Source organism: Habropoda laboriosa, unplaced genomic scaffold, assembly GCF_001263275.1.
Source record: "Habropoda laboriosa isolate 0110345459 unplaced genomic scaffold, ASM126327v1 scaffold57, whole genome shotgun sequence".
Classification (NCBI taxonomy): Eukaryota; Metazoa; Arthropoda; class Insecta; order Hymenoptera; family Apidae; genus Habropoda; species Habropoda laboriosa.
In genome coordinates this window covers 1,484,388-1,507,791 of record NW_017100229.1, presented here as the reverse complement: position 1 = coordinate 1,507,791, position 23,404 = coordinate 1,484,388, and the positions used below count along the sequence as shown (strand labels likewise).

Sequence of the window (23,404 nt, the reverse complement as noted above, 5' to 3'; positions counted from 1 at the left end):
GGACGGGGGCAACGTACCCGGTCGTGCTGCAAGCGCGTTGAGGACGTCTCTTGTAAAACTCCTCTTCGTCCACCGTCCATACGGCGCCTTTCACGTTTTCGACTCGCGTGAAACATTTGTGGAGAGACAGGTTGTGTCGCACTGCGTTCTATACAAAATAATACACAGACTAAATAAGCAACGCAAAAAACGAACGAAGCCAACTCAATCGCGAGGCCGGCTGTCGATTCGGGGAAACACGTATTCGATGGCGTGTACTTTTTCTGTTTTTTTTTTTTTTTTTTTTTGGTTTTCTCTTTTGTTCTCTTTTCTTTTTTTGCTTTTTTTTTCGTACAGGTGATTTTACAATTCCGTCACCCACGACGTCAGATGACGACGGACGACGACTCACGGCGACGAAAGGTTGATGATGACGATGACGGACGGTGATAAGACCGATACACGTTGAGATGAGACGAGGATGGATGAAACTCTGTCTGTCTCGGAGAACCGTCGTGAGGGGTTATAAGGTGGTATTTGCTTCGCTTTTGATATCGTTCTTTCTGGTTTCAATTGCTCTTTTTTTTGTTTTTTTTTGTTTTTGGACAAGCTGTATTTTGTGTTTTATCTTGTGAAGGAATATGTCTATTGTCCAGGCTGCCACTTCGGTCGATTCTAATTGAGAGATACGATAGGACAGCGGCATCTGCAGAGAAATTACAAACAAAGTGGCAACCTGCGGTTTTTCTCGACTGTCTCTAATCTGAATCGAAGTAAAAGAAAAAGTCGACAAAAAGATATATATAGGAAAGCTCGAGAAACTGAATTTGAAGAGTGAATTAGTAGTAACGTCGTGTGTGAGCAGCAAAAGGATACCCGGCGATGGTCGCGCAAATGACAAGGCCGTAATAGGACAAATAACGAACCAAAACGATTAATCGAAAGATACACGGTATATAACGTGGCATTCCTTTTATCGTTAATGCACAGCTAGTCATCTAATTCTAGGGGCAACGACAACAATCATACATGCCGCAGGGCCGTACAAAATTCCAAAAGAAGAGTTAAAAATAAAGAAAAAATAAAAAAAAAATGAAAAAAGGAACTGAATAATTGGAGAAAAAAAATGAAAAGAATTTCAGGAAGATTGTACGAGAAGGTCGCGTTTCGTTGGTCAAGACCTCCATTCACGTCGAGACGGCGGAAGTCCTCCTTGGGTTGGTTGTCTGGCTGCTCCTCTCTCGACGGCGGTTGCCCCTTCTGTCGAACCTGTGGTTGCTTTGAAAATTTTCAGATACACATAACCATGCGAGGCGAAGCGTCATGGCAAACGTCGATTACTTCCACGCTCACTCGCACACACACGCAGAAAACACACGCGCGCGCGCACTCTTGCCAACAAGCGGATTTATTTTCATTTTTTTTCTTCTGTGGTCGCTTATTACAATTCCATTGTGATCCATTTGCAGATAATTTCAATTTACAAGAAAAAATGTCTATTTTTCGTGATATCGTTGGAAAATTCAATTTGACGTAGTACCGAGGCTGCTAATAATAAAAAAAAGTTTAAGGACGACACGTGATAAGAAAGAAGAAATCATCGTGATGGATCAGAAATGAACCGTAACACGGTGTAATATATCACATGTTACCGAGACCTCCCCTTAAATTGGGAAAGCAACACAATTATCGTTACCAGCTCGTCTGCTCGGCACATCACTTAGCCTGTTAATTCAAATTAATACGTAAGATTATCTGAGATTCTTGAAAGCTCATCCTTTCTAGTTAAAACGCATTCAGCTTAATCTGCTCGTAAATGCAAATTGCACGACCAGTCATTTCGTCTTTGTGACTTGCAATCAAATGTTGCATAACTCAAGCCACCGTTGAGTTCATCCATTTAGAGGAGAGAATTATTTTAGACTTCCTAGGATGCATGGTAAACCCGGGCGACGAATTTTTCGTTACAACCAATGGGCACTCGAAACGAATTACTCTCAATAGAATTATTTCAAGGAAAAGATGCTGCGCGATCCTTCGCGATTTTCTTTTTCTTCTGAAACGACGACGATCTCTTTTATCTCGCGCGAACGATTTCAATTGTAGCGTGATCCTTTTTAACGTTCGAATAGCAAAGAATTTGATAAGAAGAAGAAGAAGAAACTGTCGTTTGGTGAAAGAAACAATTGAAGTATATACTCAAGTTGATATATTTTTGTTCGAATGAAATTTTGAGACTGTCGTACCGTTTTGATATTTTTTTTTTTCTTTCATTACTTTCTCCGTTGATTCGTCACGCTAAACGCATTTTTACTTGTACTATAGTCAATAGATATACCTTCCACGTGGCCGCGTTTCGCCGGAAGAAGCAGAATGTGTTCTGGAACCAGTTGTAGATCTCGTTTAGCGTCAACTGTTTCTCCGGCGACTCGATGATCGACTGTGAAACAGAAAATCGCAGGGAAACTTTGAAACGAAAAACGGTCGATGGACGGGTGTGTGTATCGTAACTGGCGAGTAAAATTATATATCACCTCACCGGTACCATCTCGAGTGTTCCTTCGTAAATTAAATCGACTAAAAGGGACGCTCATATTGGAAAATTCATTTGCGTCTGAATGATTCAGAACGCTTTAAACGAACGTCTACATATCGAATGGATCACTCACCTGTCTGATTAATGATGCATACGTGAAGGGCGGTCTGACTTCGGCGTTCTTGTAAAATTCCCTATTTCGTTGAATCTCTGAAATATCAAGGAAGCTACGTTTGTTTTGTTTCATCGTAAAGTCATCGAAATTATATTGTTCTTTTTTTCATTTTGGTGAAAACGAAGAAGGGTTAAAACGCGATAGTGGTTCTTAGATGGGTAAAAGTTGGTCGACACCATCTCTTCTATTTAAATTCACGACTAAACAAGCAACGCATTCGAAAAGGTTCAAGCCCCGTTAACCAAAGAGAGATGGTTATTCGATAAAACTAAAAAGTTTATTGAAAAGAAAAGCAACAAATAAATTGTCTCCTGATTCCTGGATCACCAAATATTCCCCTCCCCCAAAAAAAATGAATTTCTATTCCGAAATGACAAATAAATCAATTTCTCGACGATATTTATATAAAGAAGGAAGAATCGGTATGCGTTTGATGGCATGCTAATAGGAACCGAATGGAAGCTAATGGTACGATGTACAATCTTAAAACTAGATGAGAGAGTAAGCAAGAAGCGATTGGATGTTTCAGGATAGACATAGATAGCAGATACTTCGTCTAATGAAGTATGTAGATCGCTACTTTACAGGGTGATAAAAAGAGGGAGTGGCAGAAATAGGGTGAAAAAGGAGGTGTGAAGTATATTTTTTTTTTTTCAAGCATGCAAGAGTGCACCCTTCAAGAAAATCCTTAAAGCCACCAAAGGAGCGTGGAAAGAAGGTTGTGACAGTACCTTGTTGGACGTCAAGGCCAGCACGCTCCAGCATGTAGGGCAGCCCTACACGGTGGGGAGGGCGGGCAGCACAAGAAATAAGGAAACAACAGAAGCATCGATAAGAAAGAGGTTTGAACCAGCGTACATTTAGAATAGATAAATTTTTTTTTTCTCTATTTACTTGTATAATTATTCTTTTTTTTTGTTTTCTTTTTTTTTTTTTTTTTTTATTTTTTGACGAGATCGAGCGGCTTTACGGGAGATATCATCGAGGGGAGTATCGAGCTGTTATTGGTGATATTTGCTACGGGATTTTCTTTTTGTCGGGGAGCATCTGACGAGGACGAGCCGGGAAATGCTCCTTTTGAAATCTCAATCGAAGCATAAATTCACGCTAGCTTTTTCTCATCGGTGAAATTATGATTAATTCAAGAATAATTTTGTTTGAAAGTCTCTAAGAAGAAAGAAATTGTTTCTTTTTTTTTTTTTTTTTCTTTTGTAACAACATTTCGCGGATCGCGCGTCACCCCGTTTGAATTTTGATTTAATCGTTACCTTCGCTAATATCTATTCCAGATCTATCGACGGCTACTCTGCGCCTTACAGTGCCCTCGTCATACAGTCCTACGAATAGTATTCAATTTCTGAATTCACATGTCTTTCGTTTCACCGTTCTCGAGACGATATATCTTTTTTTTTTTTTAATCCATTTCTCTCTTATCCTCATCTCGTATACTATAAAAATTCACATACTGGAAAATGGTTCTCCTAACAGAACATATCAGAAACAATTTCACTATCCTCCTTCTGCATGTAAAAAATACACATATAAATACACCAATTATCATTCTACTATTTTTTTTTTTTTAACCATTTTCCTCGGTGCAGGTAAAACGGAAGAACGCACAATTTCAACAATGTCAAACACGATTATTGTCTCGTTAAGTTTGCAACTATTGTTCACGGAAATATTTCCTGCCGGAGACTTTTATGTCAGCAACGATAAAAAATAAGTGAAACAGACAGAATAATAAATTTGAAAGAAAGATGGTGAGGGAATCTTACCTCCTGCTATGGATAGCGCGGATTTATCACTGATACGTCGTCTGATGGGCCCTGCCATGCTGGGCATGCTGCCCGGCATATTCGGCAACGGTGACATCCCAGACATGTTCGACATGTTTGGAATTGGTGGCATGGGTGCGCCACCAGCCGAAGGTGGCAGCTGTCCACCTGCCGGCGACCTGACCACCGAAACCAACGCGGACATCGAGACTGGTGACATTTGGGAGACGCCGAAGTTCGGTGGTGGCTGGTTCATCAGGCCAGTGGAGAGATTTAACTTTGATATACTCGAGCCCGTCTGAAAAGTAAGCGACGCGCTTGGAGAACACGCCTACGGCTGTTATTTGCACGGTTTTTCGGATCGTCGACCTTTTTCTCACGTCGAACCGCACGGGTCTGTGAAATTCCTCACCGCTATTGCCTTTTTCTCTCTTTCGTGCAAGTTCATTGGGATAATTGATTGGGCACACGCGTAACGTATTGAAATTGATTCTCAACGAGAAAATAATAAATTCTTCTCGTAGCATTGTTTAAAATATTATAGTGTCCTCCTCTTTAGAAGATTTTGAATTATTATCGTAGACTGAAATTTTCGTTGAAAATTGAGTGCAATTGTGTGAGATAAATGTAAAAAATTGCACGCTAATTGTAACAATTTTCGCCGTTTTGTGATACCGTCCTCCTTAGTATAGTTGTCCTAACTCGCTGTTGACGAGAAGACGATACGTTACACGGAGAACTTTTCTATCAACGAGTAAGTCACTCGGAACATGTTGATACGAAATATTTCACGGAGAAAACGGTCTCGATATCAGAGATGATCCGGACTTCTAGCAAAGGGTGGGGACTAGTCTCCTCCCTCTCGCGTTAAAATAATTAAGTCGGCCAGAGAGGACGAGACGGGCAGGCAGTCGCGCGGAGAGGGCTAATGCAATATTGGTATTCTCCGACTGTCGGACTTGTTAGAGGTTTTAATTAAGGCGATATAAAATCAACGAGGACCCGATGAATTATTAATGCAAACTTTATGTATAAATTAGCGAGTCTACTCGGCGGCGCGTTAAAACTGAAACTGGCGTTGTTGTTAGCCGCGGCGTAACGCTCGTAAAATTCTCCGAACCGCCGTGAAAATCTCGCTTTACGACTCTCCAACGTCTCTCCTCGTACCGAGAAGAGTTTACCATCTAGACACGATCGTTAGGAAACGTTTTCCCCGGATTTCAGGGTAACGTGACGTTACCTACGATTATTACCGTTCATATGGAACAAGAGTAAACTATACACGCGTCTGTATTTCGCGCTGACACGTTCTTTCTCCTCTGGTTAACTTCCGACCAGATGGATAGATCGGACAGTAGTGTAGAATGTATTAAAAAAAAATAGGACTCACCGATGACTCGGATGACTTAGGTGGTTCAGGGGAAGCCATTTGTTTCGCCACGTGCAGATGGTGCATCATGGCGGTTAACCGGTCCCGCTCCTTCTGCAACTGAATCTCCAGCTGCGAGACTACTTGCATCTGAACTCTTGCCTGCGCCGTCGATCGGTCGTCCAGCGTGTGCTCCGTGTTCAAGTGCCTGAAATATTCGTGAAAAATGGTATTCCACTTTTAGAGAAATACACAAAGAGGAAAATGGGATCGTCTAATCGGCGAGTTACCAATTCAGGCAAGTCCTCGCTGAAGCTTCTATTAGAGATAGCCTAGATAGTCTTACCGAGGAATCCTACAGGAGACCCAGGATGAAACACACTTTTCTTTCCACCTATCGTCTCCTTTCTCTCAATCTTCTACTATCTTCTATTCTCGACTAGCAAAGGAACTCTACTCGAAAACAAGCCCTCGCTGTCTCTCCAAGAGTACCTTCCCCGTTCCCAGCAGCAACGCTAATGAAATTATGTCGCGAATAATGTCGAGTCGTTTACGGGGAAATCAAAGCTCCGCCAGCCGAGTGCCACAAAGAGAGACGTTTGTCTCTCTGACCGTGGCGAATCTTACCCCGGCGGGACGTTGAAAAAAGAATCCGAGTTCCATGGGAGAGAAGGAAGGAGGGTGGTGCCAACGAGATTCCGTATTTAAGAATTTCCGTAATCCTTCTTCGTCGCTGGCGCTGTATCGCGAAGGGTGACCGAGGGGTGAAGGGACTGGTGGTTAAGACCAAGAATACGGGAAGAACAAGAGGAAGGGCATGGGGGAGTAGGAGGAGGAGGGAAGGGGATTAGACCGAGAGGTATAACGATGCGGTCGAATGTCGTGAATATTAATGAGACAAAGGTAATTAGCGTTTTCTTTTTTTTTTCTTTTCCTTTTTTAAGTAACGGCTTGTTTGAGGGAGTTTGCGGCGACGAGCCGCGTGATTACTAGGGATTTCCGGGACCCAGGGGAGGAAAGGGGAGGCCGGTGACTGCTTTGAAACCGATGGAGAAGGTGCTGGATGTCAATGAGATACGCTGACTCGAGCGATTTTTCTACACTTCCTGCCCAATCCCCCCTCGCAGTGTCTTCACTAACTCATCCCACCACCGACGAAATTGTCGACTTTATTCCTGCCCGTTTCTACTCTCCTTCTCTGCCCACCCTGCGAGACCGCTGTGCTGGGATTTACCTACTTTCAGATGGTACAGCCGAGATCCCAGATCGCTTTGCGGATCTGTCGTGATTTTACGTAGATTAAAAGCATCGAAATTTCGTCGTCGATGTTTGGTAGAGTTTGAAATGAAATCTGATCGAAATTGACGATGTGCCAGTGTTTATTCGTGAGTATTTCAATTGTTGGAAAAATAGCAGAGAAGAAGGTGTGTAAAAATAGAAGAAATTTGATTTCACGATTGATTTGGCATCATTGTTTTCTTTTTTCTTGTTTAAGTTAACTGATAAAATTGAGGACTCACTTAAGGAATGCTTGATAGTCTTCACAAATAACTTCACAGCCCGGCCACTTGCAGACCCCATGACCGTACAGGGGATGAGCCTTATCGTTGGAGGAAACGTCCAGCGGTTTCTCGTCCAGTGGAGTGGTTCCGTTCATCTCCGACCGCCGACTCGACACTGTCGAATTGAGAAGTCCTGCGATAGTCCGGAAACGAACGTCGCAATTTCCAAGTAAAACGCAAAAGACAGAGTAAAATACAGGGAAATATAGGGCGGAAGAGGAGGGAGTGAAAGAAGTGAACGAGAGCAGAAAGGGAAACTCGACTCTCGATCGTTGACAGGAGGAGAGAATTTCTGTTTACCATTGAGTCCAGCCCCGGATTTTGGAACGTTCGAGTTCTGGTGGGATTCCGGACCATCCGGTGTGTCCGATTTCCACATAGGCAGACCATCGCCAGGCTGGAGACCTGTTTCAAAATTTTACACACATCTTATTACAACAATAAGACAATGAAAATTATTTTCGTCTAATTTTTCATCTCAAGTTAGTTTCACGCGTGAACGTTCGAATGGAAAGCCCGCTGTGTCGTTTACCCAGCCCTGTCCCTATTATTCCACCCTTCCCTCTCGCTTTGTGTACGCGCGTCAGAAAGAAAAACATCGCCGGGACGAGATCCAACGCAACCGAAACACTTCTGCGTGGAAAGTTTCGTCCAGGGTGAAGTGGGAAATGAGAAAGTGCAGGGGTGGATTACTCAGGCCTCGCCCCGGTGGATTATTGTTTAAATCCGGGGGTTGCCTTCAACGTCAACTTACCTCGGAAATTATTCTCTGTCCATCGTGGGTGTACCTTAAAATAGCTGCCTGTTTTCTCGCCAATACAGTTCATTTCGTCATTCTAATTCAATCTTCAGTCAACAAACGAGAAATAACTGCTTTCCTACCTGGGGAAGGGTTGTGACCCTGAAGACTCAGACTCTGCTGCAGCAGATACTGACTCTGCGTGATCTGTAGCTGCTGTATGAGGCGTTGCTGTTGATGCGCCAATTGCTGGAGGGGTGCAGACGCCTTCTTCTTATCAGCGGTCTGTAGAAGATGCGTCTGCTGGATGACATTCAGCTGCAACTGTTCCTGCAGTTGCTGTATCGCATGTTCCAGCTTCTTCCTTCCCAGTTCCGCGAACTGGTGTTGATGCTGCAAACAATCCGTCGAAACGACCGTGTCAATTCTAGCTTATTTAAAGGACAACAATTCACGGAAAGATGAGGAAGTTCTTCTCATGGAAGAAATTACACGTTAAACAGAAAAGAGGAGAAAAGAAAAACGAGGGGAAAGTTGCATCTTGGCGTTGCTGAATAAATCTCAGACACGAATAAACTGGTAGAGAGGGAGGCAAGAAGAAGAAGAAGAAGAAGAAGAAGACAGGGGGCAGTTGATGGGTAGCCAGAAGACAAACAACGAGACACAACGGCTGATGGCGATGCTTAATTGCTTACCTCGTACTCTCTCTCTCCGTGTTTCATCCCCTGTCTTCCTCTAAGCCTGGAGGATATTTTAAAACAAACCCCCAACCTATAGTGGAGACGTCCCTTATCGTATCATAGTATAAACGAGAACTGCGCGATTAACGAGACAGAACAAGAGGTTTATTAAAGAGGGTTTTCCCTTTTTTTTTCTCTCTTCATTCGTTTATATTAGAACACGGGGGGGGGGGTGAAGAACGCGGAATGTGTTACCGCGATGACATCGATCAGAGAACATTAAATTCTCGGTAATTGAGATCGTCTTTCGCGCGAGCTCTCGCAATAATCTGTTCTAGTGGACTGTCTAAATTTGTAGAGTAAAGGATACCGGTCAGGCCATGCCGCTAAATAAATATTTGATACCTCCATCGAAGCTATCGGGCCTGTGTGTGCGAACCGACGATACGTATTTGCGTTCAAACGTCCTTTGTGCTGTTTACGGGGAAACGTGTAAGAATAATTCCAGAGGAGAAATTTGGAATTTCAACGGTTAAGATAAATTCGAGGATGTCTATTTGTAAAAAATTTACTTTTTGAGATACGATACAGCCGCGTGAACGCTAGAAACGCTTGTTTGCAGAGCATCGAAATTCCCAGGTCTACCGTTCGATTGGGTGATCCGCTGAGGCAGAATTTTTTGATAATAAAAAAAATTCCAAAACTGGATAGTTTTTTTTTTTATAGGAACAACCTGAGGTTAGAATATTCAGAAGTTGTAAATATTTTTGAAGGACACGATCACTCGAGATCGTGAAAATAGCTCGGAACGTTCTTTCAGCGATTGTTATCTCGGAAAGGTTGTTCTCGAATGTTTGTCCAAGTTCGCCAAAGGACGAGAGGAAAGAGGAAGAAGAATGTACTCCATCAAACGGACGCTTTTTATAATTAAAATTATCAATGGCCGACGGAGGGTGATAAAAGGCTGTCTGTTTACCCGGCAGAGTATCTGGAAGATGTTTAACTATGCCAAGATGCAATGCTTGCTCGATAAAAAGGACAAACTTCGCTAATGTACCCTGAAGGAGTGGCACAATAAACTCGGTGGAAAGAATCGAGCAACGAAACCCGAGATTTCTTCGTTGTCCAACAATGAAAAGATCCGAAGAATGGTATACTTACGTCTTTGAGGGACGAGAAGTAGCCGAATCGCTCCTGATTGGCCGCATGTTCCGACGCGGAGTCCTGAAAGAGTAAAATGAATTTGTTCGATAGAAGGCATTTCATTGCTAAAGTAAATTATTTGCCCGTGTTTGTGCACGGTGAATTTCTCGTTTCTAGACGATCTAAGTCTAACGATCGACTTACTTGATGGTGTTGCTGCTGTTGTTGCTGCAGGTAGAGCGAATGTTGCTGCATGAACGACTGCAGTTGCGTGGGGCTGAGTATGTGTTGCTGCAGCAGCTGTTGCATCTGATGGATGCCACTAGCCGGGCTGAGCATCGCCTGAGTGGGATTCTGAGAGAGTTGTGCCCCTGGTGGTCCTCCTTGCGGAGGGACCTGGGATGGATTCAACGGTGAACCCCTCTGAGGGGCTTGTGGACTCTGATGGGGACTCGGTTGGGGACCAGGCGCCCCTGAACTCGGCTGTTGCGATTGCTGCGTGATGATCGGTTGCTTTTCCTGGGTCATGGGTGCTGCTGTCACTGTGTGCCCAGCTGGACTGAGCTTTCCATTGCTCTGATACTCGATCGTTAACTCCTGTTGCTGCTGCTGTTGCTGTGCCTGTTGTTGCTCCGTAATACCGCCAGTTAGTTTGTTGCTTCGGCTGTTCTCACGGCTACGAATCGACATACGATCACGCTGCTCCCGATCCCTCGACGAAGGAAGAGTGTCGCGCGGTTGTTGCTGTTGCTGCTGCTGCTTCAGGGCTGCAAACAGCGAAGTAGCCTGCAATACGAAAACGGAGATCGAGAGCTCGATCAAAGTCGGTTGCGAGCTGTCTCTGATGTTTTTTTTTTTTTTAATGTATTATGGTATGTTTGAGAGACATTTTTCTGCTTTTAAATTTCCCGCGAAATTTGTTATTCTATGGAAATTTGATATGGTATAATTTCCTTGTGCTGTTGGTATTATTATTGTTAATTTTCTATCGTGGAAACTTCTTGGGAAGTAACGTTTCGCTGGTTAATAAGAGATAAAGGAGTTTCTGTTTTGGCGACACCGGTGCTTGTACAGAGCGAACCGCGAGATAACAAGGAGAACACCCAGCAGCGACGTTGCCGCAGAAGGGACGAAGAAGAAGAAGGCTGGGCGAGAACGAAAAGAGGGAACGAAGAAGCCCCCGGGCGGAATATTCATGATATAAATGCCGTGTAATGTGCTCGCGTTAAACTTCCAGCGTGTTTTGAGCAATATTGATCTTATCTAATGGTACTCGTACCAGAGACGTCTCGGTATCCTCCGTCATCATTGGCTGGGCTGAGGAGTACCGTAGGAAAACTCGCTGTTGTCTGAATCACGTCGACTTCGAGTCTCCATCTTCGTTGTTTACGCAGCGGGATTTGTTTTATTAAGTTCTATCATCAAGTAGATTGCCAAGTGTAAAGGAGGAACATTGTGTTACCGGTTCCCTTCTTCCGTTCTCTCTCTTTCTCGTCGAGTTTCTCGAAGCGAAATCTTTCGGAAGTATAGAACGGTAGAGAAGAAGTTAATTTCAAACCGGGAGAAATAATTATCCAAAAATTTCTACCGTTTCTTTGTTCTCACGGTGAAATACCTTTGTTTTAGCAAACAATGACATACGGTATTATCTTCTTTTCTTTTTTTTTTTTGCTCTTTTTTCAGATAATCGTGTTTGCTGAAACATCTCAAAAGACTTCGACCTGTTTGTAAATCGCCTTGAGACCTGTTTTCAATTCCTCGAAACGAGCAAACATGCCTCTGTCGTCGGATCTGCTCAGAATGCTTATTTCGAAAAGTTGTCAACGAGAAATCCAACGAAGCCCAGACCAAGAGACGCATAGCGAATCTTCAAAAGTCGCGTCGCGATCGAAGGTCGGAATTTGCTGGACCACACGCGCGCGCACACGCTTTTCGTCGAATCGCGTACAGACAGAGTGTTGGAGAGAGATAGAGATAGAGATAGAAAGAGAAAGAACGAGAGACAGAGACTCGTCAGAGATAAATTTAAAACGGATTCCTCTTCTGTGTGACTGTTCTCTCACTCTCACTCTCTTTCTCTCTGTCTCTCCTTTCACGTTCCCCTCTCTGCCGAAAGTCAGCCGAGGCGATTGTTTCTCCGAGCATGAAAAGCGTGTGTCTCTTACGGCGAATCCCGTCCGCCATCGAGTTCTATGCTAATCTTATTTGTGTACGATTACGTATGTTTATAACATGCAAAGAAAGTCCACGGGGGGGCGTTATCAGTGTTTAGTCAGGAGCGCGGAGGTTTCGTCTCCGAAGTTCGACCGTGGCGAAAGGAAAAAACCGCCTCGGTGGAAAAACACGGGAAATCCAATTCTCAGAAAAATTGCTCTGTCTGTGAGTTACTATGCCCTTAAAAATGACGAAACAGCAACGCTGCTGCGGCAACTGTCAGTCCTCGAAAATTCTCATTCTTCGCAGGGTGTTCCCCCGCTCGAACAACCTGTCTCGCGTCACAGTAGCTTAGACAGGTGCAGGTCAGACGCTAATCTCTCTCGTCGTTCCAACGAAGAAGGTTGGCTGGTGAAAATGTATCGAGGATAGAATTTTTTTCGAAACGTCCCGTAGGAACTACCCAGCCGCCTTGGAAAAAAAAACAATAAGAAACGATTGGAGAGTCCGGGCACAGGCGACAGTACCGTTTACTCAACGAAATTAATGAAAAGCAACGATCGGCAGGAGGTTTTAATCCACTTTAGCCAGAGACGCACCGCCCCGGCTAGATCGCGATCCTTTAATTCGCTAATTAATACCGAGACCGCCTCTTTCCTCTCTCTTTCTCTCTTTTACACTTTGTCCCAGCCGGCCAGGTTCGCTTCTAACGGGAAGAAACGAAGGAATCTTGAACCGGTCCAACGGCGTCGTGTCATCATCGCTGGGCAAGAGAAAGGGGTGGAAAAAATCGCGGATGGTGAACCGAGTCGAGGGTGGTTCATCAGTCCACGAGGAAAAAGGGGGCGGGAGGGAGGGGTGGGTGATGGTGGTAGAGGGAAACGACGATGAAGCTCGACGTGTGTACACGACCAGGGCCAAAGGAAAAAAATATAAGGGTACGGAAAGAATGAAAGTATAAGAGCCGACGTTGAAGGGCCATCGACTACAGATAAGAGGGACTCCTAAGACTCTTTTAAGAAAAGGTTAAATAAAGGTCGGGGAGCCGCGCTTGTTGTTGGCTGTTCAGATTCCTTCGACCCCTTTCCTCCCCTCCCTGGCCCACGGTAACGCCACTTATTTGAATCCCGAAGGCTCCTTCGACTTCAACCATCCCCTACCTCTGCCACGTTGGTCGTCTCGTCGCACCAGACCTTCATATCTTTTATATATTAGAATTTTCACCACACCAACCCCCTCCCTCCTTGCCCCCACAAGTTTCACCGTCTCTCTTGCTCTTTTTCCCTCTCTCTGTTTACTGTTTGGATTTATTCCAGCTCCCCTGACCTCTCACCCTGCCCCCGACAAAACCAGCTCCCGTTTCGAAACTACTGTGCACGCCTCGCTCTGTGTTACGTATATATGTAGGTGTATAAGTATACGAGTTCTCCCCGGTTTTCGTCTTTACACTTTCGATCCCCCCCCTTTGCATCGAGTCGCCCCCTTCGAGGCACCAGCTTCGTCTTCCGCCTCATCTGTCTTTGAAAAGCATCGAGAAACTATTTGTGGCTGAGCGTAAGAACGGTCCTGTCCTCGTGAGTCACGCGACAGTCTGACGCGTGTCTCGTGTTGTGGATGACAATGAAGAGGAATGTATTGTTTCTTTTTCAATCGAGAAATAATTTTGTTTTGTTTTTTGTGTGTGTATGAGTGTATAATGAAAAGGTAGAGGAAAGTGAATGGGGAAGGTGTGTTTCGGGTTTGGGACATAGGAAGTCGATTGATTCGTGATAGTTGGATGGAAATCGATAGGGTATCGCGGATGTTCGACTCGTTACATGGCCACCGGTGTGCCTCGAATGTTTATTTAGCGTCGTTTTGTACGCGCCAACTAAACTGCACACGCACAGAGATAAAGCAACCGGTCGGGACACTTGCTGCGAGAGGTAAAAAAAAAAAATACAGGGGGAAAAAAGAAGAGAGTGAGAGAGAGAGAGTTACCGGGGGAAAAAATTCGGCGATTTGCACTGTCGATCCGTTTATTCCACAAATCCGAATCGGATTTACCTTCTAGCTTTTCCTCGCATTCCATATTGAACATCCCTTTTCGGATCTGTTAACCGTGATATTTTCATAGCCGCGATACTCCATAGCGGGAATATTCTATTATGTATGTATTGATTAAAATTCCTGGCCGGATCTCTGTGCACGGGCGAGAGAGCTCGATGTTTGATTGATTTTTAACATCGTAATACCTATGCGTGAAACGCGGCTTTCCCCCGTTAAATTCTATCTTCGTATCGCAACGTTTTAATCGACGAAAAAGGAGGAATCCTCGTGTTTTCCGCATGACTTTTCCACTTTCCTATTTGTACCATTCCAAGTGACATTTGCCACTGATTTCGTCGTAGATTCTCTTCGATCGTCTCTAATTTTATTGTTGCGTAAAAATTATGGTACAACGAGCAGAAGAAAGGGGAGAAATTTCAAACACTTCTTGTTCCAAAAAGTTTAGAAAAAATTTGACGATAGAAGATAGAAGATCTGGCCTATTGATCGTACCCATGCGAGTAACGCGAAATAAGCATGATTAAGTCTGGAGCAATTTATCGAGACACGTTGAAGTCGCCTCTCGCCCCGGCAGCGGCGAAAATGGAACATCGCCCGGGGTACAAAACAAGGGTTGGCAAGGTGTCCCCGTCTCTCGTTTCGTATTCACGTCGAGGGCCAATCAGAGACGCGTCTCTTTACACCCGCCTCCTGTTGACGTTTGTCATAATATTTTAATATTAAATCGCGTTACGGCCAGCCATGCGTTCGCATAATCAGACGTTACTCCCTGGTCGCCGTTTATATACGACTGTAAGTCTCCTCGTTCGCGAGAGAGAACAGCCGCGCGTTGTGAACACGCGAGAAGAGAAAGAGAGAAACGGAAACAGGAGAGACGAAGGAGTAGTACTCGTCACCCCTCGCAGTTCCACGTGAAATGTGGAATACAAATTACTCCGAAAAGTCCCCTTTCCTAGCCCCGCTTTTCCTACACCACTCGCGTCGTACACACGCAGTCTCCCTATGAATTCCTCGAATAATCCAGAATTAGGGAAACTGCGCGTGTCTCTTTGGACGCTGATGAGTCTTCTGAAAGACGTTCTTCTTCCATCTCCTTCGTCCACTATCAACGATTACTTCACGTATATGTATATATGTATATATATATATCGTTCACAAAGTTCAGACACGTTCTGAAAATTCTCACCACTCCACCACGTTGATCTTCGAACAGATAAGAAATTGAAGCAAGGGTTGTAATACTGTAGCTGAATTCAGTTCCAACTCGAAGAGTAGAGGAAGTAGGATCCAGACGGAAAATAAGTGAATTGATCAGACACAGACGACTATTAATACGAAAATTTTCGACGGAGCATAGTGTAGACTGCGAATTCAGAGGGTAAAACGTGGACATCTAAATGGTCCAAGCGACTTGACGTCGCGTGTTCGAAAAGGATCCTGCAATATTGAGAGGAATTAACGATTCTGGGAACGTCTGGCGGACGAATCGGACCAGAGACTAGGAAGAGGACCATAGAAAAGAGAAAAGGGCGAGCAAGCCTGGTTAGGGAATGGGGTAGGTTTCCTGGGACGACTAGCTAGCCAGCTGGATATTTGGAAAATGGCTAGAATGTCTCTGGGCTTCCATCGTTAACGGCCTGTGTACATTATAGATGGTCCCGTGATTGGTTCGTCAGCCTCTCAAAAACTCCAGCTCCTCTCGTCTTTCTCTTTTCGTTTGGTGTTGTTACCTGGTTCATTCTCGTTCGTTCTACCTGCTCTGTCGATGGTCTTTCACCCCTTGCCGATCGTCCATTGACAATGTACAGAGACTGGCCTTTCATGGGTATCAATTAGTCGAATTTCCCTCGTTCCAGCCACGATCTCACTTTCTGATCGCATCGCGTTTTTGATCCCTACTCTGTGACGATTCGTTCGACTGCTTGATGGGGTAAACGGAGATTGCCTGAATAGGCGAATTTTCTATTGTCTGGATGGTTCAATTCCTCCATGACCATTTGTTCAAATTATTTTAGTCCAAACATTCGTAAAGACTATGCAACTCTTTTCAAATTGCCTCCGAGAGTTAGCTCGTCTATCATCGGCTCGCAAAAATTTCCTGATAAATCGTTAATTACACCCGCCACTTGAAAACCAAGAAAACACGACTCTTTGTCACCGCGAACACAAAGTATCCCCCGTAAAGCGGCCAGGTACACGTGAAACCGCAATTGGAAAGAATAATCACGGGGAAACGGAAGCTGCAGCAGGCTGCGAAGGAAACAAAGATTGTCGGGGCATTATGCAAGGTAAACGTTGCCAGAAGTATACCCTTTCCCGTAGAGGTATCCGCTGTCTGTATGTACAAGAATTAACGCATAGAGGTTTGGGAGTGTCGCAGCTGGGTAGGCGAGATACAGAAGATCGGTGAGGGGGCAGGGATTGTCCAGAGGCAGAGAGCACGATGAGAAAGAGCAGGAGAAAGGGGCGAAGAGAGATGGAAAATTTGGGGAGAGATCAGGGGGTGGGACAGAGGGTGAGAACGAGAATGGATAACAGAGGAAGCTGGGATAGAGGGTGCATCGAAGAGAGTAATTTCGGCGTTCTGCGGGTTTGCTTACATCCACCGGTTCAGCGATTTTCGTTACGTGTGCACCGGTGAACCTGCACCGTTGTCTCTTGCCACGATACACACCCTATAAACCAGGATTTTTCCTTCCTCCTTCACGCCTCTTTCTAACAGAATTAAACAGACGGAAAATACACCCGTGAAAGATTCGAGCGAACGAAAAAAGTTGAAAGAATCGATACACTTCGTTCCCGATTTTATGCTCAATCGAAGAAACATTTCATTATCCTCTTCACTCTGACAAAACTCTCTTATCCCTCCCCCTCGATGACAAGCGTCGATAAAACGCGAAATATTTTGTTACTTCCACGTTCCCCTCCCGTATTCCCAGGCTAACTTTCGCCATTAGCCCGCCTCTTGTTTCGACGATCCTCCCGGGGGCGAAATTTCCGACTACTTGGCCACCCCCCCACGTCGAAGAAAATGAAATAAAGGATGTATCTGTTTGGCGGAGGCCATAATTTCCCTGTTTCTTGACCCCATCTTTCTATCCAGTCCGGGTTGCAAAAGCCTGTGGGCCACGAGTCGTTAATGAAAATCAAACAACGGAAAAATTACATCCACTTGGTGGTAACAGCCGCGTCGTCCCACTCTTTTCCACCCTTGAGACTTTACAGGGAGGCGGAGAGGATAGAACGCAAAGGGGGGCGGTGGAAGAGGGAGAACGTGGCGGTCGGTTTTGCCTTAGTCAGCTTTTCCTTTTCTCCACTGCATCAGCGGCCCCGGCAAGGTTTGTACTCGGGTAATCGCGCCATTCTTTCCTCGTGGCTTTCGCTTCTTCTTCTTCCTCCTCGTCTTCCCACCATTAATCATCTCGCGTGTCTCACACGCAGGGAGGGGAAAAAATTACGAGCTTCTCGATTTTAAATCGAAATTCAAGACTGCCTCCTATTTTCCACTCCCGCCAATAGACGTAGCCGAAATAGTGTTCATCTTCTTCGGGGTAAATGTTCAGTAAAAATGGAAATCACGAAAGACAGGTTTCACCGTTGTTTCCAGAGACTCTGCGGTAGTCCTTTGTACGTACCCCTAAAGAAGAAGACGTCCAGGTGCATCCTTAGGCGATCACCGTGTAATCTGTTGGCCTGCCCGTGTTTTACTTTCGTTCCGGTTAATAATTCAGTATCAATTAGTGGCCGGCTGAATTATGAAAAGACCTTTCTTCGTTCCTCGACGTTCCGCCTTGTAGATTTTCGTTGCTTCCTTGCCAGACGGCGAAAAACAGCAGAGGGTAGCTTCCTCGAATCTCCGTTTACTCGCCCTGTTATTAATCCTCAATCTCGCGAATCTACTTTAAACGTAAACTTACATTCCACGATCCTTGTACAAGAGAATCCCTTGGTCGTCGATTATTCCCCACGAGAAAAAGAAAAAAATAAAGAAGGACGTATCGATGCCCTTTTTCGAGCAATCATCGCGGTCATGGGGTTGTCTTTTCGAATAGAAAAGAAGAGAAAAAAACAGAAGGGAGCAGAGAAAGCCAGGCAGAGGAGAGAAAGGAAGGAACGGAAAGGCGGTGAATAATGGAAAGTAGCGAATTCCTTTTCTGCTAGTCGCGGCCAGACGAGCTCCATTAAAGGTCCCTAAATCCCCGACGTACTCCGCCCCCTCGCACTACGCGACTCTCCCTCTTCTCACCCTCTTGGTCCCCCTTCGTACATGGACGGATCATGACCAAGCATACGGGCATTCGCTTTTGCTCGTAGACGCATATTTATTCGCAGTCCATTTTGGTTTGTTTGCACAAACGAGAGAGAGTCCGTCAGGCCGACGTCGGACCTCTGTTCTCCGCCTCCGCCCGTCGCCACACTGCTAACCCCCCGCGCTACGCTTTTTTTCACCACCTACCACGTCGCTTTTGCATTCCTCCACGCTCCTCTGCTCACTTCCGGTGCTCCAGCGAGCGGGATATCGCTGGAGGGTGATCCTCGCCCCTAGCAGAACGTCCTGTTTCTTTGGGAAACACCTCACTCCCCGGTGATCCTTTGTTCGCTGCTATTTAACGCTTTCTAAACAAATTTAGAGGATCGCAAGATCTAGGTATGTCTTCTTATCAAATTTGCAACCCTCTCTTGTCTCCCTAAGCGTAGACTGCTGTTAATTTTCCAAAATTATGGGATCACTTGTCAACTTATTCACGCGGAAGAATTATTCCTGTGGTAAAATTATTTTTAACCATTCAGAAAGGAATGCAGAGTATTCCTGGCATTCTTGGAACAAATTGAACATTAAAAAAGGGGGTAGAATTTGTCGTGGTAAATATTCAGAGTCCTCTTGAAGCGAACAGAAGGGACAACGACTAAGACCGCGGTTAAAAATTGTACAGCATTACTTAAGCCCCCCAAACCGGCTCCTCTGATGATACAATTAAGTCCACCAACAGCAGATTTTCCGACTCGGAAAATTATCCGATATTTTTCACGCGGCCAGCAGCACGAGGGTACGTCGCACCGGTTAAGGGACGGTGGGAAAGGGGTGAGAAAAATGCCAGGTTGTTCGAAACTCAGGAATTAGACAACGGTAAAAGTATAAGGCGACTTTTAAACACCGTGAAGGGTCGCTTGTTTTACTAATGAAAGGTTACGACGGATACCGATGGATCAGACTAGCTTGATTTATCTCGAGAATAAAGCTCGCTGATTAAACAGAGATTTCTCGGGGAATAAGAAAAATTCCTGTGGAATCAGCGAGTGGAAATGATCTGTTGTGCATTCGTAAAATAGGAAAAAAAAAAAGGCTCGGTTCTTTCGGTTACGGCAAAGTTTTTACTGGTTTACATTCATTTACCGCGTCACCCTTTCTTGTACTCTAGCGCTGCCTTAGCTCTTCTTCCCTCTCTTTAATATCAAGCATTAATATTCAAGGCGCCGAACGAAATGAATATTAAACGCAGTAATCGTTTTAACTCTAGTCCGGTGATAACGTTCGGACCTCCGCCGCGAGAAGATACCTGCATGCTCTCCGGCAAAGACCAATTTATTCGACGAATTTCTTTACGCGTCTGTAGGATCGTTGAATTAATTCCCCTCGGTGTGTAATTAAAAATGAATGAAAATTCTAACCGACCACCAACGTTCCGAGTCTCTCGCTAACACCGGTAAAATACTTCAAGCGGTAACTATTAATAACTCTACTCGAATTCGACTCGAAATCAATTCACACGTTACCGAGAAAATTTGGCATAAGTTTGCCTAACCTGTGGAACACGTGCCTCTGCTCAGATCGAAGATTCTCCCGGAGGAATTTCTCCGGATCCACCTAAATCACGTTCCAAACCACCGCCGAGAACGTCGAGAGAAGGGGGAGGGGAAAAAACGAATCAAATACGCGGGGATGGGGGTGTTTTTTCGTCGCTAATTCGACGAGAATCGCGCGCGCCACCAAAAAGAGGAACCGAGAAACGCGGTCTTCCTCTCGGTACACGAAAGCTACATTTGTATTCAGTCGACGCTGCCAACGGAATCCGGGGTGCGCTCTAAGATCGCGGCGAATGAGGTGCTTTAAAAAGAGAAAAGGAGTAAACGCGGATGGCGCGAGGCTCGAGGGGTGAAAAACCCGTGGAAAAGCTGCCACCGTCTTTCCTGCTCTCCTCTGGAACAACGTAGACGCTGGAAACGGGTGACAAAAAAGAAGTAGGAGAGAGTATAGCGGGTGGACGAAAGAAGAGGCGGAGGTTGCAGGAGCGATCTCGCATATTTCATATGCAGGGAGCCTGTTTTGCTTGGCCCCGGCAATATTATTACCATATTTTTCACATAATGCGTCCGCGTGTATGTCTCTTATTTCACGCGACACCCTGCTGCACCCTTCCCCCCATAGACATCCTTGTCCACGGTGCCGAAGATCGAACCTAACTCGGCAAGAGCACGAGTCTTAACGTCTTATCATTCATTGCTCGCGCTGCTGCTTTTTATGGGGGTTACTACACGCGACGCGAACACCCACGATGAAAAGTTTATACGATGCAGTTTCGACTTGAAAAAGGGGGATGAAGGTGGATTCTCGAAACGCGAAGTAGTATAGAGAGGTCTTTAGTAGATGTTCTTGGTGGGGTTGAAGTAAGAACGGGAGGATATATTGTATGGGAGTTTAGGCTGATGTACGGACAGTCTCGAAAGTGATATTACGAGATTGAAACAGAAGGGGAGAGAGAGAGAGAGAGAGAGGGTCATCTCTATTAATTTCAATTTTTATGGTGGCCTATTCAGGTACGATATGTCAGGCGAAATTGACCGTCGCGTGTAAACACAGGTCGATTAAAGAACATGCAGCGTGTGAGCGATGTTATGTACCCTGGCTGAACAAATTATGGTGAACACACCCTAGCCGTGCGAGCACAATGCGAGATATTCGAGCTATTTCGTTCTATGCCGTTCAAAGCTAACCGGCCGCGCCCTGTAAACACAGTTAAACTTTGTTTCATAAGAGTCACTCGAACGCTCTGTCCGACCGGATGAAAAAACTTCAATTTCTCCACCTCTGTACCATGGTTCGACCGTGTTTCACTTTGTTAATATCAAACGTTGGTCAACAATGTGTCCAGGTTTCACGAAACGTTTTTCCGTGTTAGTACAACGAAGATCGTACCTTTTTTCCCCCTCCCTAGCTAAACGTTGCTAGAAAATTACGATCCGCAAGTGTTCGAGCGTAAATGTAAATTTATTATCGGACGAATTTTTACCCTGAAATTTTGTTAATTTATCGAGTAGAAATTTCACGATAGAATTTTTAGTATTATCGCGGCGAAAATCTGGCACTGTACAAGCTGTTGGAGGAAAGACATCCCTTTCTTCTCACGGAAGAGACTCGTGCCACGAGGAAGATTTTTCCCCGCGAACCGAGGGCCAAATAAAATTTTAGAGTCGTCGAGAGCTGTCGATACGAACTGGGAGGGGAAAACGCTCCGCTTTTCAATACAACGGCCTGTGTATCCGAAACTACCCAGGTTCATCCCCTTGTTCTTCGTGTGTACAACGCGCGGGGACCTATTCGTGTGTAGATTCGCGAAAATTATGGCCGATAAAGAAACAAATTTCGAATTCCGGAGAACCCGAACGCGTTATAAACATTATTCCGCTTGTAGCAACCCCTTTTTCTCAGACGGCGACTCGCTCGATTCCGCCCCCACCCCGGAATACGATTTTCGAGTATTCCGCCGCGAGTAATAAACAACGCGTGCAGATATAATATATTTCCGAACGATTAGCGGATCGATCGTCGCCGCGACCCTGTCCTCTGCGAAAAATTCTAAAATATTCACGCCACCGCTAGAGCTATTCCCACCCGTTAAATATAGAAAACATAAATATTCATCGAAATGTGCTATTTTCCAGTGACCGCTGCATTCGCGAAAGGGTTGAAAATTTCAAAAATTCCTAAGAATTCGTGTAATACTCCTCGAGAAGATTATCTTCACGTTCTGTCGTAGAAGTAAATTGCACTCCAAGTACGAACGACTGCGAAGCAGAACTTTGTTGGCTAAACAAAATTAAATCGGGATAATGCTCGATCCGCTTGTAAGAGTAGCGTAATTCCCGAAAGAGCAGGTAGGCAGCCGTAACGAAATCGAAATAGATATCGGAACAATGGCCACCGTGGAGGAATAGCGGGGAGAGAGGGACGAGCAAACAAGCAGAAACTGTTAATACGGAGAATCGAGCGAAAATTCCGCGTTGCGTACAAGTTCGGCAATGTGGGTCGAATTGTTTGTACAAACCGGCCGCGTTTCTCCGCGTTTGTACACACTTATGTACACTGGCCGAACCGCGTACAACTCGGAACGAGTTCGAGAAACGTGGGCGTTGAAGACTCGCATATGGCCATCTTTCTTCTTCCTCGTTCAGAGGCGTCCTCTCTTCCTCCGCCCGTCGTTCCTTCCATCCTCGACCAAGCCACTCTATGTAAATAGTTGTGTAACGCAGAACGAGAGGCATTAAATAAATAATAGCCGCGCCGCGGTTTATGAAGTTGAAAAGAGAGCGCCGCCCGTCGAGAGCAGATGTGTCAACATTCGTCCTACCCGCCGTTTCTTCTTTTCAACGTGCTGCTCTTTCTTCTCTCTTTTTTCCTCCCTTTTTTTTGTGCTCGACCACTTTTGATCGTTGACATTCCCACAGAATTCGATCTTGCACGATGAGGGGATATTACGAAGATAGAGAGAGAATTGAGAGCAGAGGAAAATGGAGGAGGAATATTCAAAGAAGCTGTAGAATGTTTCAAAATTGAAGCTGAAGAATAATATGTGTTAATAAATTCAGAAATATTCCCATCTCGAGGCGTATACAGCTGCAGTTCGTCTAGAGGTGAAGAAAGAACTTCGTAAACTAACGTGCATCGAATTTGTCGCGTTTTAGCCCCCTATAAGTACCAAACATGCGACCGGAAGGTCGCCACCTGCAGAGGAGCTAACTATTCGCAGTCATAGCGATCATATTTCATTTCCATTATCATTCCATTAATTTTTTATCCTTACTACACTATCATCCAACGAAGATGAGCTCAAAAAAGTCGCAAAATTCGAATGAAACCAGACGTAGAACATACCTGTGCTCAGAACTTTAGGAAAATCCTTGCTACCTCTGATTTTTCTTTTCCGATGCTAATTTCTATATACAAAAATTCAGCTCGAGTCT

General features: G+C 44.9%; 1 protein-coding gene across 5 annotated transcripts in view; it reads right to left on the bottom strand.

The window, feature by feature from the left end:
* Window positions 1-23,404, bottom strand: part of LOC108571438 (forkhead box protein P1) — a 218,456-nt gene that overhangs the window by 7,835 nt on the left and 187,217 nt on the right. For 2 of the 5 annotated variants that reach the window (XM_017933482.1, XM_017933485.1), the window contains 11 exons: window positions 10,166-10,747; window positions 9,980-10,042; window positions 8,282-8,531; window positions 7,700-7,804; window positions 7,358-7,532; window positions 5,859-6,045; window positions 4,469-4,766; window positions 3,959-4,027; window positions 2,649-2,725; window positions 2,318-2,419; window positions 18-148 (listed from right to left, as the gene is read on the bottom strand). In XM_017933482.1, the coding sequence (XP_017788971.1) occupies window positions 18-148; window positions 2,318-2,419; window positions 2,649-2,725; window positions 3,959-4,027; window positions 4,469-4,766; window positions 5,859-6,045; window positions 7,358-7,532; window positions 7,700-7,804; window positions 8,282-8,531; window positions 9,980-10,042; window positions 10,166-10,747 (2,039 nt within the window). The remainder of the gene's footprint in view (window positions 1-17; window positions 149-2,317; window positions 2,420-2,648; window positions 2,726-3,958; window positions 4,028-4,468; window positions 4,767-5,858; window positions 6,046-7,357; window positions 7,533-7,699; window positions 7,805-8,281; window positions 8,532-9,979; window positions 10,043-10,165; window positions 10,748-23,404) is intronic. The other 3 variants (XM_017933483.1, XM_017933484.1, XM_017933481.1) reach the window with 2 other exon arrangements.